This window comes from Anomaloglossus baeobatrachus, chromosome 4 (genome assembly GCF_048569485.1).
Source record: "Anomaloglossus baeobatrachus isolate aAnoBae1 chromosome 4, aAnoBae1.hap1, whole genome shotgun sequence".
NCBI lineage: Eukaryota > Metazoa > Chordata > Amphibia > Anura > Aromobatidae > Anomaloglossus > Anomaloglossus baeobatrachus.
This window is the reverse complement of record NC_134356.1, coordinates 674835304-674853308: the sequence shown is the minus strand read 5'-3', so window position 1 is coordinate 674853308 and position 18005 is coordinate 674835304. Positions and strand designations below refer to the sequence as shown.

The following is an 18005-nucleotide window of genomic DNA, read 5'->3' as shown; positions in this document are numbered from 1 at the left end:
CTCCTGTGTCTCTCCTCCCTCCTGTGTCTCTCCTCCCTCCTGTGTCTCTCCTCCCTCCTGTGTCTCTCCTGCCTCCTTTGTTTCTCCTGCTTCCTGTGTCTCTCCTGCCTCCTGTGTCTCTCCTCCCTCCTGTGTCTCTCCTCCCTCCTGTGTCTCTCCTGCCTCCTGTGTCTCTCCTCCCTCCTGTGTCTCTCCTCCCTCCTGTGTCTCTCCTCCCTCCTGTGTCTCTCCTCCCTCCTGTGTCTCTCCTGCCTCCTGTGTCTCTCCTCCCTCCTGTGTCTCTCCTGCCTCCTATGTCTCTCGTGCGTCTCTCCTGCCTCCTGTGTCTCTCCTGCCTCCTGTGTCTCTCCTGCTTCCTGTGTCTCTCCTGCCTCCTGTGTCTCTCCTCCCTCCTGTGTCTCTCCTCCCTCCTGTGTCTCTCCTGCTTCCTGTGTCTTTCCTGCCTCCTGTGTCTCTCCTGCCTCCTGTGTCTCTCCTCCCTCCTGTGTCTCTCCTCCCTCCTGTGTCTCTCCTCCCTCCTGTGTCTCTCCTGCCTCCTTTGTTTCTCCTGCTTCCTGTGTCTCTCCTGCCTCCTGTGTCTCTCCTCCCTCCTGTGTCTCTCCTCCCTCCTGTGTCTCTCCTGCCTCCTGTGTCTCTCCTCCCTCCTGTGTCTCTCCTCCCTCCTGTGTCTCTCCTGCCTCCTGTGTCTCTCCTCCCTCCTGTGTCTCTCCTGCCTCCTGTGTCTCTCCTGCCTCCTGTGTCTCTCCTCCCTCCTGTGTCTCTCCTCCCTCCTGTGTCTCTCCTGTCTCCTGTGTCTCTCCTCCCTCCTGTGTCTCTCCTGTCTCCTGTGTCTCTCCTCCCTCCTGTGTCTCTCCTGCCTCCTGTGTCTCTCCTCCCTCCTGTGTCTCTCCTCCCTCCTGTGTCTCTCCTGCCTCCTGTGTCTCTCCTCCCTCCTGTGTCTCTCCTCCCTCCTGTGTCTCTCCTTCCTCCTGTGTCTCTCCTCCCTCCTGTGTCTCTCCTTCCTCCTGTGTCTCTCCTTCCTCCTGTGTCTCTCCTCCCTCCTGTGTCTCTCCTCCCTCCTGTGTCTCTCCTCCCTCCTGTGTCTCTCCTCCCTCCTGTGTCTCTCCTCCCTCCTGTGTCTCTCCTCCCTCCTGTGTCTCTCCTCCCTCCTGTGTCTCTCCTGCCTCCTTTGTTTCTCCTGCTTCCTGTGTCTCTCCTGCCTCCTGTGTCTCTCCTCCCTCCTGTGTCTCTCCTCCCTCCTGTGTCTCTCCAGCCTCCTGTGTCTCTCCTCCCTCCTGTGTCTCTCCTCCCTCCTGTGTCTCTCCTCCCTCCTGTGTCTCTCCTCCCTCCTGTGTCTCTCCTGCCTCCTGTGTCTCTCCTCCCTCCTGTGTCTCTCCTGCCTCCTGTGTCTCTCGTGCGTCTCTCCTGCCTCCTGTGTCTCTCCTGCCTCCTGTGTCTCTCCTGCTTCCTGTGTCTCTCCTGCCTCCTGTGTCTCTCCTCCCTCCTGTGTCTCTCCTCCCTCCTGTGTCTCTCCTGCTTCCTGTGTCTCTCCTGCCTCCTGTGTCTCTCCTGCCTCCTGTGTCTCTCCTCCCTCCTGTGTCTCTCCTCCCTCCTGTGTCTCTCCTCCCTCCTGTGTCTCTCCTGCTTCCTGTGTCTCTCCTGCCTCCTGTGTCTCTCCTCCCTCCTGTGTCTCTCCTGCTTCCTGTGTCTCTCCTCCCTCCTGTGTCTCTCCTACTTCCTGTGTCTCTCCTCCCTCCTGTGTCTCTCCTCCCTCCTGTGTCTCTCCTCCCTCCTGTGTCTCTCCTCCCTCCTGTGTCTCTCCTGCCTCCTGTGTCTCTCCTGCCTCCTGTGTCTCTCCTGCCTCCTGTGTCTCTCCTCCCTCCTGTGTCTCTCCTGCTTCCTGTGTCTCTCCTGCCTCCTGTGTCTCTCCTCCCTCCTGTGTCTCTCCTCCCTCCTGTGTCTCTCCTCCCTCCTGTGTCTCTCCTCCCTCCTGTGTCTCTCCTCCTTCCTGTGTCTCTCCTCCCTCCTGTGTCTCTCCTCCCTCCTGTGTCTCTCCTGCTTCCTGTGTCTCTCCTGCTTCCTGTGTCTCTCCTGCCTCCTGTGTCTCTCCTGCCTCCTGTGTCTCTCCTCCCTCCTGTGTCTCTCCTGCCTCCTGTGTCTCTCCTCCCTCCTGTGTCTCTCATCCCTCCTGTGTCTCTCCTCCCTCCTGTGTCTCTCCTCCCTCCTGTGTCTCTCCTCCCTCCTGTGTCTCTCCTGTCTCCTGTGTCTCTCCTCCCTCCTGTGTCTCTCCTGCCTCCTGTGTCTCTCCTGCCTCCTGTGTCTCCCTCCCTCCTGTGTCTCTCCTCCCTCCTGTGTCTCTCCTCCCTCCTGTGTCTCTCCTCCTTCCTGTGTCTCTCCTCCCTCCTGTGTCTCTCCTCCCTCCTGTGTCTCTCCTCCCTCCTGTGTCTCTCCTCCCTCCTGTGTCTCTCCTGTCTCCTGTGTCTCTTCTCCCTCCTGTGTCTCTCCTGCCTCCTGTGTCTCTCCTCCCTCCTGTGTCTCTCCTCCCTCCTGTGTCTCTCCTGCCTCCTGTGTCTCTCCTGCCTCCTGTGTCTCTCCTCCCTCCTGTGTCTCTCCTCCCTCCTGTGTCTCTCCTCCCTCCTGTGTCTCTCCTCCCTCCTGTGTCTCTCCTCCCTCCTGTGTCTCTCCTCCCTCCTGTGTCTCTCCTGCCTCCTGTGTCTCTCCTGCCTCCTGTGTCTCTCCTGCCTCCTGTGTCTCTCCTGCCTCCTGTGTCTCTCCTCCCTCCTGTGTCTCTCCTCCCTCCTGTGTCTCTCCTCCCTCCTGTGTCTCTCCTGTCTCCTGTGTCTCTCCTGTCTCCTGTGTCTCTCCTCCCTCCTGTGTCTCTCCTGCCTCCTTTGTCTCTCCTCCCTCCTGTGTCTCTCCTGCCTCCTGTGTCTCTCCTCCCTCCTGTGTCTCTCCTCCCTCCTGTGTCTCTCCTGCCTCCTGTGTCTCTCCTGCCTCCTGTTCTCTCCTCTCTCCTGTGTCTCTCCTCCCTCCTGTGTCTCTCCTCCCTCCTGTGTCTCTCCTCCCTCCTGTGTCTCTCCTCCCTCCTGTGTCTCTCCTCCCTCCTGTGTCTCTCCTCCCTCCTGTGTCTCTCCTGCCTCCTGTGTCTCTCCTGCCTCCTGTGTCTCTCCTGCCTCCTGTTCTCTCCTCTCTCCTGTGTCTCTCCTCCCTCCTGTGTCTCTCCTCCCTCCTGTGTCTCTCCTCCCTCCTGTGTCTCTCCTGCCTCCTGTGTCTCTCCTGCCTCCTGTGTCTCTCCTCTCTCCTGTGTCTCTCCTCCCTCCTGTGTGTCTCCTGCCTCCTGTGTGTCTCCTGCCTCCTGTGTGTCTTCTCCCTCCTGTGTCTCTCCTCCCTCGTGTCTCTTCTCCCTCCTGTGTCTCTCCTCCCTCCTGTGTCTCCTGCCTCCTGTGTGTCTCCTGCCTCCTGTTCTCTCCTCCCTCCTGTGTCTCTCCTCCCTCCTGTGTCTCTCCTCCCTCCTGTGTCTCTCCTCCCTCCTGTGTCTCTCCTGCCTCCTGTGTGTCTCCTGCCTCCTGTTCTCTCCTCTCTCCTGTGTCTCTCCTCCCTCCTGTGTCTCTCCTCCCTCCTGTGTCTCTCCTCCCTCCTGTGTCTTTCCTGCCTCCTGTGTGTCTCCTGCCTCCTGTGTCTCTCCTCCCTCCTGTGTCTCTCCTCCCTCCTGTGTCTCTCCTCCCTCCTGTGTCTCTCCTCCCTCCTGTGTCTCTCCTCTCTCCTGTGTCTCTCCTCTCTCCTGTGTCTCTCCTCCCTCCTGTGTGTCTCCTGCTTCCTGTGTCTCTCCTCTCTCCTGTGTCTCTCCTCCCTCCTGTGTCTCTCCTCCCTCCTGTGTCTCTCCTCCCTCCTGTGTCTCCTGCCTCCTGTGTGTCTCCTGCCTCCTGTGTGTCTTCTCCCTCCTGTGTCTCTCCTCTCTCCTGTGTCTCTCCTCTCTCCTGTGTCTCTCCTCTCTCCTGTGTCTCTCCTCCCTCCTGTGTCTCTCCTCCCTCCTGTGTCTCTCCTCCCTCCTGTGTCTCTCCTCCCTCCTGTCTCTCCTGCCTCCTGTGTGTCTCCTGCCTCCTGTGTGTCTTCTCCCTCCTGTGTCTCTCCTCTCTCCTGTGTCTCTCCTCTCTCCTGTGTCTCTCCTCCCTCCTGTGTCTCTCCTCCCTCCTGTGTCTCTCCTCTCTCCTGTGTCTCTTCTGCCTCCTGTGTGTCTCCTGCCTCCTGTGTCTCTCCTGTCTCCTGTGTCTCTCCTCCCTCCTGTGTCTCTCCTCTCTCCTGTGTCTCTCCTCTCTCCTGTGTCTCTCCTCTCTCCTGTGTCTCTCCTCCCTCCTGTGTCTCTCCTCCCTCCTGTGTCTCTCCTCCCTCCTGTCTCTCCTGCCTCCTGTGTGTCTTCTCCCTCCTGTGTCTCTCCTCTCTCCTGTGTCTCTCCTCTCTCCTGTGTCTCTCCTCCCTCCTGTGTCTCTCCTCCCTCCTGTGTCTCTCCTCTCTGCTGTGTCTCTTCTGCCTCCTGTGTGTCTCCTGCTTCCTGTGTCTCTCCTGTCTCCTGTGTCTCTCCTGTCTCCTGTGTCTCTCCTCCCTCCTGTGTCTCTCCTCCCTCCTGTGTCTCTCCTCCCTCCTGTGTCTCTCCTCCCTCCTGTGTCTCTCCTCCCTCCTGTGTCTCTCCTCCCTCCTGTGTCTCTCCTCCCTCCTGTGTCTCTCCTGCCTCCTGTGTCTCTCCTCCCTCCTGTGTCTTTCCTCTCTCCTGTGTCTCTCCTCCCTCCTGTGTCTCTTCTGCCTCCTGTGTCTCTCCTCCCTCCTGTGTCTCTCCTCTCTCCTGTGTCTCTCCTCTCTCCTGTGTCTCTCCTCCCTCCTGTGTCTCTCCTGCCTCCTGTGTCTCTCCTCCCTCCTGTGTCTCTCCTGCCTCCTGTGTCTCTCCTCCCTCCTGTGTCTCTTCTGCCTCCTGTGTGTCTCGTGCCACTTGTGTCTCTTTCCTGTGTCTCTCCTGTCTCCTGTGTCTCTCCTCCCTCCTGTGTCTCTTCTGCCTCCTGTGTGTCTCCTGCCTCCTGTGTCTCTCCTGTCTCCTGTGTCTCTCCTCCCTCCTGTGTCTCTCCTCCCTCCTGTGTCTCTCCTCCCTCCTGTGTCTCTCCTCCCTCCTGTGTCTCTTCTGCCTCCTGTGTCTCTCCTGCCTCCTGTGTCTCTCCTCCCTCCTGTGTCTCTCCTGCCTCCTGTGTCTCTCCTCCCTCCTGTGTCTCTTCTGCCTCCTGTGTGTCTCGTGCCACTTGTGTCTCTTTCCTGTGTCTCTCCTCCCTCCTGTGTCTCTTCTGCCTCCTGTGTGTCTCCTGCCTCCTGTGTCTCTCCTGTCTCCTGTGTCTCTCCTCCCTCCTGTGTCTCTTCTGCCTCCTGTGTGTCTCCTGCTTCCTGTGTCTCTCCTGTCTCCTGTGTCTCTCCTCCCTCCTGTGTCTCTCCTCCCTCCTGTGTCTCTCCTCCCTCCTGTGTCTCTCCTCCCTCCTGTGTCTCTTCTGCCTCCTGTGTCTCTCCTGCCTCCTGTGTCTCTCCTCCCTCCTGTGTCTCTCCTGCCTCCTGTGTCTCTCCTCCCTCCTGTGTCTCTTCTGCCTCCTGTGTGTCTCGTGCCACTTGTGTCTCTTTCCTGTGTCTCTCCTCCCTCCTGTGTCTCTTCTGCCTCCTGTGTGTCTCCTGCCTCCTGTGTCTCTCCTGTCTCCTGTGTCTCTCCTCCCTCCTGTGTCTCTTCTGCCTCCTGTGTGTCTCGTGCCACTTGTGTCTCTTTCCTGTGTCTCCCCTGTGTACTAGGAGAAACTGTGGAAGAAACAAGCGCAGAAATAGGGTCTTATCTGGTGGATAAGGAGATACACATGTAAAGACAGGCACTCACCTGTTACAGTTGTGACAGGCACAACTCCTATGCAAGCTTATAGGCAGATTAAGCAGTAGTGGTCAGCAGCAGCCCCGATGCAGAAATAGTGGATAACAAGATGGCTGAGAGAAAAACGGGTTAAATGCTGCGCTTTTATCCATCGGAATTGTGGTTTCTAGCGCAGCATTTAACCCGTTTTTCTCTCAGCCATCTTGTTATCCCCTGTGTACTATGAGAACATCACGCATACATAGTGTAGGGCGGGATGGAAGGTAAGGCAGATCACTTGGACAGGTCCAATCACGTTCACATGCTGTATACAGTGTAGGGAGGGATGGAAGGTAAGGCAGATCGCCTGGACAGGTCCAATCACGTACACATGCAGAAGTACAGTACAGAAGGACACTGATACACTTCCTTATAAATGACTGAATGTAACCACCGACTCCATAAATAATGGACTGTTCCCACCGTTTCTGTAAATCTGGGAACATTCCTCTGTAGAGGGTATAAATACCAGAAATGTAGAAAATATTTGAATCCTGAGAAGACGAGGTCCCATGGGGTTGTCTCCTCCGAGACCAGTGAGTTACAGGCGGTAAGATGTCCTCATATGGTGGCCACCAACATCCCCAGCCTGCGGCTCTGCAGATGATATATAACTACAACTCCCAGCATGCCCTGATAGCTGCAGTCACGCTATGAGCGATCTGGGTTTTGTCATATAATAAAGTTATTAAAATAGGGAGCGGCGTTGTTGTGGGAAAAACACATCCCGATTCCAACCCTAAACAATCCATTTAAGCTCAGTGACGTTAACAACATTGAGCGGACGGTCCGATCATCAATCACTCACCTCCTCGGAAAGTGGATGCCCAGAATCTGAATAGTAATTGCCACGGCCATAAGAACGATGAGGCCAAAACCCAGGATCTGTATCCGGCAGACTTGACTTAACCTCATTGTCCTGAAAGGAATGAAAAAGAACATAATGTCAGGTGTCATGATGAGTTTAGTTTTATAACTTAGATAAATCCCGTCTCCGTGCACACAAAGATACATAATATGGCTCTATCTGCAGCCACCACCAGGGGGAGCTCCCTGTATACAAAGATACATAATATGGCTCTATCTGCAGCTGCCACTAGGGGGAGCTGCCTGTATACAGGCACACATGATAAGATCCTGTCTGCAGCCACCACTAGGGGGAGCTCCCTGTATACAGAGACACATGATAAGATCCTGTCTGCAGCCACCACTAGGGGGAGCTCCCTGTATACAGAGATACATGATAAGATCCTGTCTGCAGCCACCACTAGGGGGAGCTCCCTGTATACAGAGACACATGATAAGATCCTGTCTGCAGCCACCACTAGGGGGAGCTCCCTGTATACAGAGATACATGATAAGATCCTGTCTGCAGCCACCACTAGGGGGAGCTCCCTGTATACAGAGATACATGATAAGATTCTGTCTGCAGCCACCACTAGGGGGAGCTCCCTGTATACAGAGATACATGATAAGATCCTGTCTGCAGCCACCACTAGGGGGAGCTCCCTGTATACAGAGATACATGATAAGATCCTGTCTGCAGCCACCACTAAGGGGAGCTCCCTGTATACAGAGACACATGATAAGATCCTGTGTGCAGCCACCACTAGAGGAAGCTCCCTGTATACAGAGATACATAATAAGATCCTGTCTGCAGCTACCACTAGGGGGAGTTCCCTGTATACAGAGATCCATGATAAGATCCTGTCTGCAGCCACCACTAGGGGGAGCTCCCTGTATACAGAGATACATGATAAGATCCTGTCTGCAGCCACCACTAGGGGGAGCTCCCTGTATACAGAGATACATGATAAGATTCTGTCTACAGCCACCACTAGGGGGAGCTCCCTGTATGCAGAGATACATAATAAGATCCTGTCTGCAGCCACCACTAGGGGGAGCTCCCTGTATACAGAGATACATGATAAGATCCTGTCTGCAGCCACCACTAGGGGGAGCTCCCTGTATGCAGAGATACATAATAAGATCCTGTCTGCAGCCACCACTAGGGGGAGCTCCCTGTATACAGAGATACATGATAAGATCCTGTCTACAGCCACCACTAGGGGGAGCTCCCTGTATACAGAGATACATGATAAGATCCTGTGTGCAGCCACCACTAGAGGAAGCTCCCTGTATACAGAGATACATAATAAGATCCTGTCTGCAGCTACCACTAGGGGGAGTTCCCTGTATACAGAGATACATGATAAGATCCTGTCTGCAGCCACCAAAAGGGCGAGCTCCCTGTATACAGAGATACATGATAAGATTCTGTCTGCAGCCACCACTAGGGGGATATCCCTGTATACAGAGACACATCATAAGATTCTGTCTGCAGCCACCACTAGGGGGAGCTCCTTGTATATAGAGATACATGATATGATTATCTCTGAAGCCACCACTAGAGGAAGCTCCCTGTATACAGAGATACATGATAAGATCCTGTCTGCAGCCACCACTAGGGGGAGCTCCCTGTATACCGAGATACATGGTAAGATTCTGTCTGCAGTCACCACTAGGGGGAGCTCCCTGTATACAGAGATACATGATAAGATTCTGTCTACAGCCACCACTAGGTGGAGCTCCTTGTATATAGAGATACATGATAAGATTATCTCTGAAGCCACCACTAGAGGGAGCTCCCTGTATACAGAGATACATGATAAGATTCTGTCTACAGCAACCACTAGGGGGAGCTCCCTGTATACAGAGATACATGACAAGATTCTGTCTGAAGCCACCACTAGGGGGAGCTCCTTGTATATAGAGATACATGATAAGATTATCTCTGAAGCCACCACTAGGGGGAGCTCCCTGTATACAGAGATACATGATAAGATTCTGTCTGCAGCCACCACTAGGGGGAGCTCCCTGTATACAGAGATACATGATAAGATCCTGTCTGCAGCCACCACTAGGGGGAGCTCCCTGTATATAAAGATACATGATAAGATCCTGTCTGCAGCCACCACTAGGGGGAGCTCCCTGTATACAGAGATACATAATAAGATCCTGTCTGCAGCCACCACTAGGGGGAGCTCCCTGTATACAGAGATAAATGATAAGATCCTGTCTGCAGCCACCACTAGGGGGAGCTCCTTGTATATAGAGATACATGATAAGATCCTGTCTACAGCCACCACTAGGGGGAGCTCCCTGTATACAGAGATAAATGATAAGATCCTGTCTGCAGCCACCACTAGGGGGAGCTCCTTGTATATAGAGATACATGATAAGATTATCTCTGAAGCCACCACTAGAGAGAGCTCCCTGTATACAGAGATACATGATAAGATTCTGTCTACAGCAACCACTAGGGGGAGCTCCCTGTATACAGAGATACATGATAAGATTCTGTCTACAGCCACCACTAGGTGGAGCTCCTTGTATATAGAGATACATGATAAGATTATCTCTGAAGCCACCACTAGAGGGAGCTCCCTGTATACAGAGATACATGATAAGATTCTGTCTACAGCAACCACTAGGGGGAGCTCCCTGTATACAGAGATACATGACAAGATTCTGTCTGAAGCCACCACTAGGGGGAGCTCCTTGTATATAGAGATACATGATAAGATTATCTCTGAAGCCACCACTAGGGGGAGCTCCCTGTATACAGAGATACATGATAAGATTCTGTCTGCAGCCACCACTAGGGGGAGCTCCCTGTATACAGAGATACATGATAAGATCCTGTCTGCAGCCACCACTAGGGGGAGCTCCCTGTATATAAAGATACATGATAAGATCCTGTCTGCAGCCACCACTAGGGGGAGCTCCCTGTATACAGAGATACATAATAAGATCCTGTCTGCAGCCACCACTAGGGGGAGCTCCCTGTATACAGAGATAAATGATAAGATCCTGTCTGCAGCCACCACTAGGGGGAGCTCCTTGTATATAGAGATACATGATAAGATCCTGTCTACAGCCACCACTAGGGGGAGCTCCCTGTATACAGAGATAAATGATAAGATCCTGTCTGCAGCCACCACTAGGGGGAGCTCCTTGTATATAGAGATACATGATAAGATTATCTCTGAAGCCACCACTAGAGAGAGCTCCCTGTATACAGAGATACATGATAAGATTCTGTCTACAGCAACCACTAGGGGGAGCTCCCTGTATACAGAGATACATGATAAGATCCTGTCTACAGAAACCACTAGGGGGAGCTCCCTGTATACAGAGATACATGATAAGATTCTGTCTACAGCAACCACTAGATGGAGCTCCCTGTATACAGAGATACATGATAAGATTCTGTCTACAGCCACCACTAGGGGGAGCTCCCTGTATACAGAGATACATGATAAGATTCTGTCTACAGCCACCACTAGGGGGAGCTCCCTGTATGCAGAGATACATAATAAGATCCTGTCTGCAGCCACCACTAGGGGGAGCTCCCTGTATACAGAGATACATGATAAGATCCTGTCTGCAGTCACCACTAGGGGGAGCTCCCTGTATACAGAGATACATGATAAAATCCTGTCTACAGCCACCACTAGGGGGAGCTCCCTGTATACAGATATACATGATAAGATCCTGCCTACAGCCACCACTAGGGGGAGCTCCCTGTATACAGAGATACATGATAAGATCCTGTCTACAGCAACCACTAGGGGGAGCTCCCTGTATACAGAGATACATGATAAGATTCTGTCTACAGCAACCACTAGAGGGAGCTCCCTGTATACAGAGATACATGATAAGATTCTGTCTACAGCAACCACTAGGGGGAGCTCCCTGTATACAGAGATACATGATAAGATTCTGTCTACAGCCACCACTAGGGGGAGCTCCCTGTATACAGAGATACATGATAAGATTCTGTCTACAGCCACCACTAGGGGGAGCTCCCTGTATACAGAGATACATGATAAGATTCTGTCTACAGCCACCACTAGGGGGAGCTCCCTGTATGCAGAGATGCATGATAAGATCCTGTCTGCAGCTACCACTAGGGGGAGCTCCTTGTATACAGAGATACATAATAAGATCCTGTCTGCAGCCACCACTAGGGGGAGCTCCCTGTATACAGAGATACATGATAAGATCCTGTCTACAGCCACCACTAGGGGGAGCTCCCTGTATACAGAGATACATGATAAGATCCTGTCTGCAGTCACCACTAGGGGGAGCTCCCTGTATACAGAGATACATGATAAGATACTGTCTGCAGCCACCACTAGGGGGAGCTCCCTGTATACAGAGATACATGATAAGATCCTGTCTGCAGTCACCACTAGGGGGAGCTCCTTGTATACAGAAATACATGATAAGATCCTGTCTGCAGTCACCACTAGGGGGAGCTCCCTGTATACAGAGATACATGATAAGATCCTGTCTACAGCCACCACTAGGGGGAGCTCCCTGTATACAGAGATACATGATAAGATCCTGTCTACAGCCACCACTAGGGGGAGCTCCCTGTATACAGATATACATGATAAGATCCTGTCTACAGCCACCACTAGGGGGAGCTCCCTGTATACAGAGATACATGATAAGATCCTGTCTGCAGCCACCACTAGGGGGAGCTCCCTGTATACAGAGATACATGATAAGATCCTGTCTACAGCCACCACTAGGGGGAGCTCCCTGTATACAGAGATACATGATAAGATCCTGTCTGCAGCCACCACTAGGGGGAGCTCCCTGTATACAGAGATACATGATAAGATCCTGTCTGCAGCCACCACTAGGGGGAGCTCCCTGTATACAGAGATACAGGATAAGATCCTGTCTGCAGCCACCACTAGGGGGAGCTCCCTGTATACAGAGACACATGATAAGATCATGTCTGCAGTCACCACTAGGGGGAGCTCCCTGTATACAGAGATACATGATAAGATCCTGTCTGCAGCCACCACTAGGGGGAGCTCCCTGTATACAGAGATACATGATAAGATCCTGTCTGCAGTCACCACTAGGGGGAGCTCCCTGTATACAACAATTTCAACTCTCTCCTCCGTCCTCCAGCTCCACCTCCCTCTCCTCTCATCTCAGGTGAAGACTTGGCCTCTTTCTTCAAGCAGAAAATTGATAACATCAGAGCAAACTTTGGCCTTTAATCCCTACAGCCCCTCATCATCGCTCCTCAGCCCTCTTCCTCCAAATCCAGCTTCTCCATGACAGAAGACAATCTTTCCACTCTACTCTCAAGATCACATCTCACCACCTGTGCACTTGACCCGCTCCCTTCCACCTCATCCTTTACCCATCTCTTCAACCTATCACTAACAACTGGTGTATTCCCCTCATGCTTTAAACATGCTTTGATCACACCCATCCTCAAAAAGCCCTCCCTTGACCCTTCCTCTGTGTGTAGCTATCGCCCCATATCACTTCTCCCCTATGCCTCAAAACTACTTGAACAGCATGTCCATCTTGAACTGTCTTCCCACTTCTCTTTCCGCTCCCTCTCGGCTACAATCTGGCTTCCGACCGCATCACTCCACTGATACTGCTCTAACTAAAGTGACCAATGGCCTACTAACTGCCAAAGCCTCTGTTCTCCTCCTGGACCTGTCTTCTGCCTTCGACACAGTAGACCACTCCCTCCTATTACAGATTAATCTCTGGGCATCACAGACTTGGCCTTATCTTGGATCTCATTATACCTATGTGGCGCCCTGGACAAGCCAGGGGCCACAGAGAACAACACCCACACACCCCACACTCTCGGTCAGGCACACCGAAGTCAGACACAAATCCTTGTTGCCTTCCTCCAGGGGCTGATGTTCTCACCAGGGAGTGGGCCAGGTGGTTGGCCCCGCCCACCGAGGAGTTCACAGTCCTGGAGGCGGGAAAAGTAGACAGATTAGGTTTGGAAGTGGAAGTGAGAGGAGTAAATTGGCAGTTAAGCAGCCTGAAGTTGGTCCGGGTGTGTGGCCCAGACGGATCAGCAAGGTTGGCAGACGGTGGTGACCGTCTGCAGGAGTGGCCTATCGGAGTCTACCGTAAGGACCGTGGACGGGCGGCGGCCCGGCGGTACCGGACCGGTACGCAAAGAGAAGCCAGCACCATAGTGATGTTTTTTAGGTTTTTTGCACCCAGTTCAGACATAGAATGGAGTTCCAAACGTTATTCGTTATTGTTAGTAGTTTTTCGTTTGTGAACCCTCCCCATACACACCTATTGCCAATCCACATTATACGCATATATAGCCTGGGTCTCAGCGTCCCATACACGGTAAGTTTTTTAACTGCATGAGAGGACACACACAAGCTAGGGACCCCAACGTAGAGAAATACTTTGGCGTAGTGTTGGGGCTCTTCTGCATTGATCAATTCAGTAGCTAAATTTCTCTTTATTCATATATTCATGGCAGTAATGCAGGTTCCATTTTTCACATTTCATTCTTACAAATAGCTATTGAATTTTTCATGTCAGTATTCACACAGCAGTTTCTGCTATTCCATGTATTCCCCTTCCATAGTCACTGGTGTACATACCTTATCTCCCCATAGTGATGTTTTTTAGGTTTTTTGCACCCAGTTCAGACATAGAATGGAGTTCCAAACGTTATTCCTTAATGTTAGTAGTTTTTCGTTTGTGAACCCTCCCCATACACACCTATTGCCAATCCATATAATACGCATATATAGCCTGGGTCTCAGCGTCCCATACACGGTAAGTTTTTTAACTGCATGAGAGGACACACACAAGCTAGGGACCCCAACGTAGAGAAATACTTTGGCGTAGTGTTGGGGCTCTTCTGCATTGATCAATTCAGTAGCTAAATTTCTCTTTATTCATATATTCATGGCAGTAATGCAGGTTCCATTTTTCACATTTCATTCTTACAAATAGCTATTGAATTTTTCATGTCAGTATTCACACAGCAGTTTCTGCTATTCCATGTATTCCCCTTCCATAGTCACTGGTGTGCATACCTTATCTCCCCATAGTGATGTTTTTTAGGTTTTTTGCACCCAGTTCAGACATAGAATGGAGTTCCAAACGTTATTCCTTAAGGTGCCTGGAACAGCGGCATGGCTGAGGGCCCGAACGGCAGGGATCTGCCGACACTACCGGAGGCAGATATGTAGGCTGATGGAGCAGTGGACCGCTGAGGTGGAGGAGGTAGCCGCAGTCGCCCGGGTGTATGGAATGGAAGCAATGATGGAGGAGCTGGTGAGCGACCCACGCCCCTGTGTCCCCGAGGGACCGGCCGTTGCGGCTAAGGGACCCGGTCTACCCCTGGCCCCCATGCCGCCTCCGTCTTCCTTGCCCGTGCACTGTGCTGCGCCTGGTCCGTCTGGCGTACACCCCCTCATGGCAGTGGCTGAGAGAGTGGCAAGCCCGGAGGCTGCGGCAGCTGGCGGCGACCCGCCTGGCGCAGGAACGGATGATAGCGACTCCGGACCGGACACAGAGCCTGTTTCCGAGGAAGACGAAGGGGTCGTTGCCCTGTGTGACATGGAGGCCACTTACATCCCCCGGAGCGAAAATAATGGGTACCGTGCGACCCTTCCCTGTCGCGCCTGCTATGCGCTGGAGGGGCTGAACCCCGTGTTCCTCCACCCGGGGCCAGCTGAGGATGATGAAAGTGAGCAGTGAAGTCGGCGGTCCTCCGCCTAAAAGTTGTCCCCGTTGGGACCACCAGTGTTAAAAGTACCGTTTAAAAGAATGATAAGCCAATTAGCAGAAGAAAGTCACCTGATTGTTAACCCTGATTGAGACCGGTCGTTGCCGACACCGTTATCCCCGTGGGGACTGTCTACAAGTTTTGCATAAGGGACTCCTTATGGACAAGCCTGAGAACTAGCAAGGCAACCACAAACTTGTGGCATGTAAATAAAAATGTTTTGTGGCTGTACCGTTACCGCCTCCGGAGAGGCAGATTGGAGGAAGGGCCCGCAGTGGAGCAGGCTGGGGCCCAGCCACCACCGGAACCGGTGGCGATCCTCTGGGGGTTTCAGAGGGTTCCCCATGGACGTGGGTCCCCTGAAAAGGACAGAACCCGCTCGAGTAACTTGTGCTGGACTGGGGTCAAGGGGTGTTGCCCATTTGCTTAGGGGCAGCATCAGGGCCAGGTTACTTGGGTGGGAGAGAGCGGAAGCCGTTACCGTTTGTAACGTTTTAAGTAAGAGTACCTCCCGATGTGGGAAGATGTTATTATGATTGTAATCTGTTTACCGTTATCTTTTTCAGTTGTGAAAATAAACTGGTGATGGACGGGCAGCCCGCGGACGGTCTGCATTTTACTAAGGGAGAATGTGGCGCCCTGGACAAGCCAGGGGCCACAGAGAACAACACCCACACACCCCACACTCCCGGTCAGGCACACCGAAGTCAGACACAAATCCTTGTTGCCTTCCTCCAGGGGCTGATGTCCATACCAGGGGGTGGGTCAGGCGGTTGGCCCTGCCCACCGAGGAGTTCACAGTCCTGGAGGCGGGAAAAGCAGACAGATTAGGTTTGGAAGTGGAAGTGAGAGGAGTAAAGTGGCAGTTAAGCAGCCTGAAGTTGGTCCGGGTGTGTGGCCCAGACGAATTAGCAAGGTTGGCAGACGGTGGTGACCGTCTGCAGGAGTGGCCTATCGGAGTCTACCGTAAGGACCGTGGACGGGCGGCGGCTCAGCGGTACCGGACCGGTACGCAAAGAGAAGCCAGCACCATCTGGCAGGGGCTTACGGACCCCGGCAAGGCTAGGAGTCGCCGTGAATTTGCCAAATTCATTAGCGAAGGGAACCTCCTGGGTTTCCCAGCAGCCAAGTCCCGACAGAAGGCAACAGTCCAACCAAGTGAGGGAGACACCGCCACCGCCAAGGCTAAAGTTCCCAGGGCCAGAGCCTGCGGGCAAAAGGGGCTCCTCCAGCCCATATCCAAGCTGGGGAGCGGGTTACCGGTGGGAACCCATTGGACCCGTTTGCAGTACACAGGTGCAGGGAAAGGCAGTCACCATCAACCTGCCGGGAGCAACAACACCGCAGCCGTCTGTGGGACCCGTCCATCCAGCCGTGTGTTTTACCGAGAAATGTGTCCTCATCATTGGCTGAGTGGGTACCACCGTGCCGTGCGCCCGCGACCCTGCACCTCACCAGGCCCCGTAACCCGCCTGCCATCCATCCCTACCCCATCACTGGGCCCCGGGACAACCAACCCCCTACCCACGGAGGGGAGAACTAACATGAAAGCTGCTCCCTGTCACCGCTCCCAGGATCCCCGTCCAGAGCAGCGGTGGTGTCACCAACTTCACCACAACCGTGGGTGGCGTCACGGACAATAACCAAATCCCCACCATCCAATCAAATCCCCTTTTCAGTCACGGGCGAGGAGCACCGCTCGAGTCCCCGGGATCCGGCCCACTGCTCAAGCCACCACCAAGCAGCCGCAGCAGCAGCCGGACCCGAGCAGTGGGAGAGCGCAGCGTCTCCTCCTCCGCTCGCGACACCTAACTGATTGGACTTTCAGCGTCTCCCACTCTCACCCCACTTCCTCATCTCGCCCCCTATCTGTCAGTGTCCCCCAAGGTTCTGTTCTTGGATCCCTGCTCGTCTCCATCTACACCTTTGGCCTGGGACAGCTCATAGAGCCCTACAGCTTCCAGGATCACCTCTACACTGATGATATGTAGAGCTACGTCTCTGGACGTGATATTGTCGCGGGCGTAGGAGGGGACGCTGCGCTCTCCCACTGCTCGGGTCCGGCTGCCGCTGCTCCGCGGTGGCTCGAGCGATGGGCCGGATCCCGGGGACTCGAGCAGCGCTCCTCGCCCGTGAGTGATAAGGGGTGGTTTGGTTTTGGGGATATTGTCCGTGACGCCACCCACGGTTGTGGTGATTTTGGTGACACCACCGCTGCTGTGAACGGGGATCCCGGGAGCGGTGACAGGGAGCAGCTGAGTTGTTATTTCTCCCCTCCGTGGGTAGGGGGTTGGTTACCCCGGGGCCCGGTGATGGGGTAGGTAGGGATGATGGCAGGCGGGTTGCGGGGCCTGACGAGGTGCAGGGTCGCAGGGGCAGCGCTGTGCCGAACGGCACGGGGGTACTCACTCAGCCTGAGACGATGACACAGTTCTCGGTAAAACACACGGGTGTGGGACGGGTCCCCCAGACGGCTGCGGTTGCTTCTTCCCCGTAGGTTGGTGATGACTGTCTCTCCCTGCACCTAAGTTCAATGTTGATAGCAATGGGTTCCCACCGGTAACCCGCTCCCCGACCTGGATGTGGGCCGGAGGAGCCCCTTTTGCCCGCAGGCGCTGGCCCTGGGAGACGGTTGCCCTTGGCGGTGGCGGTGTATCCCCTTCTTGGTTGGACGGTTGCCTTCTGTCGGGACTTGACTGTTTGGAAACCCGGAGGTCCCCTTCACTAACGGATTTGGCAAATTCACGGCGACTCCAAGCCTTGCCGGGATCCGAAAGGCCCCTGCCAATGGTGCTGGCTTCTCTTTGTATACCGGTCCGGTACCGCCGGGTCACCACCCGTCCACGGTCCTTACGGCAGACTCCAATCGGCCTCCACTGCAGACGGTCACCACCGCCTGCCAACCTTGCTGTCCTGTCCGGGCCACACACCCGGACCAACTTCAGGCTCTTAGCTCTCACTTTTCTCCTCTCACTTCACTTTTCCTCCTTCCACTTTCACTGTCCAAACTAGACTCCTCACTCCTTCACTTCCCTAGCTTAACTGCCTGTTTTTCCCTCCTCCAGGACTGTGAACTCCTTGGTGGGTGGAGACAAACCGCCTGGCTCCACCCCCTGGTGTGGACATCAGCCGCTAGGGAAGGCAACAAGGATTTTGTGTTTTGACTTTGATGTGCCTACAGGGAGTGTGGGGTGTGGTGGTGTTGTTACCTGTGGCCCCTGGCTTGTCCAGGGCGACACAATATCACCTCCTTACTAACCAGAATCCCACGATGTCTGTCTGGTATTTCGCCCTTCCCTGTACGATTTCTAAAGCTTAACATGGACAAAACTGAATTCAGCATCTTTCCTCCTCCTCTCTCAACCCCCCCCCAACTGACCTATCCATAAAAGTTGATGGCTGCTCACTCTCCCCAGTCTCACATGCTCGTAGCCTAGGAGTAACCCTCAACCCTGCTCTATCCTTCAAGCCACACATCCAAGGCCTCTTCACCTTCTG

General features: G+C 53.9%; 1 protein-coding gene across 1 annotated transcript in view; it reads right to left on the bottom strand.

Moving 5' to 3' along the window:
- GAL3ST4 (galactose-3-O-sulfotransferase 4) overlaps positions 1-18005 on the bottom strand; it is a 56443-nt gene that overhangs the window by 20281 nt on the left and 18157 nt on the right. The window contains exon 2 of the mRNA XM_075346676.1: positions 6711-6821. Coding sequence (XP_075202791.1) covers positions 6711-6817 — 107 coding nt within the window. The 5' untranslated portion in view covers positions 6818-6821. The remainder of the gene's footprint in view (positions 1-6710; positions 6822-18005) is intronic.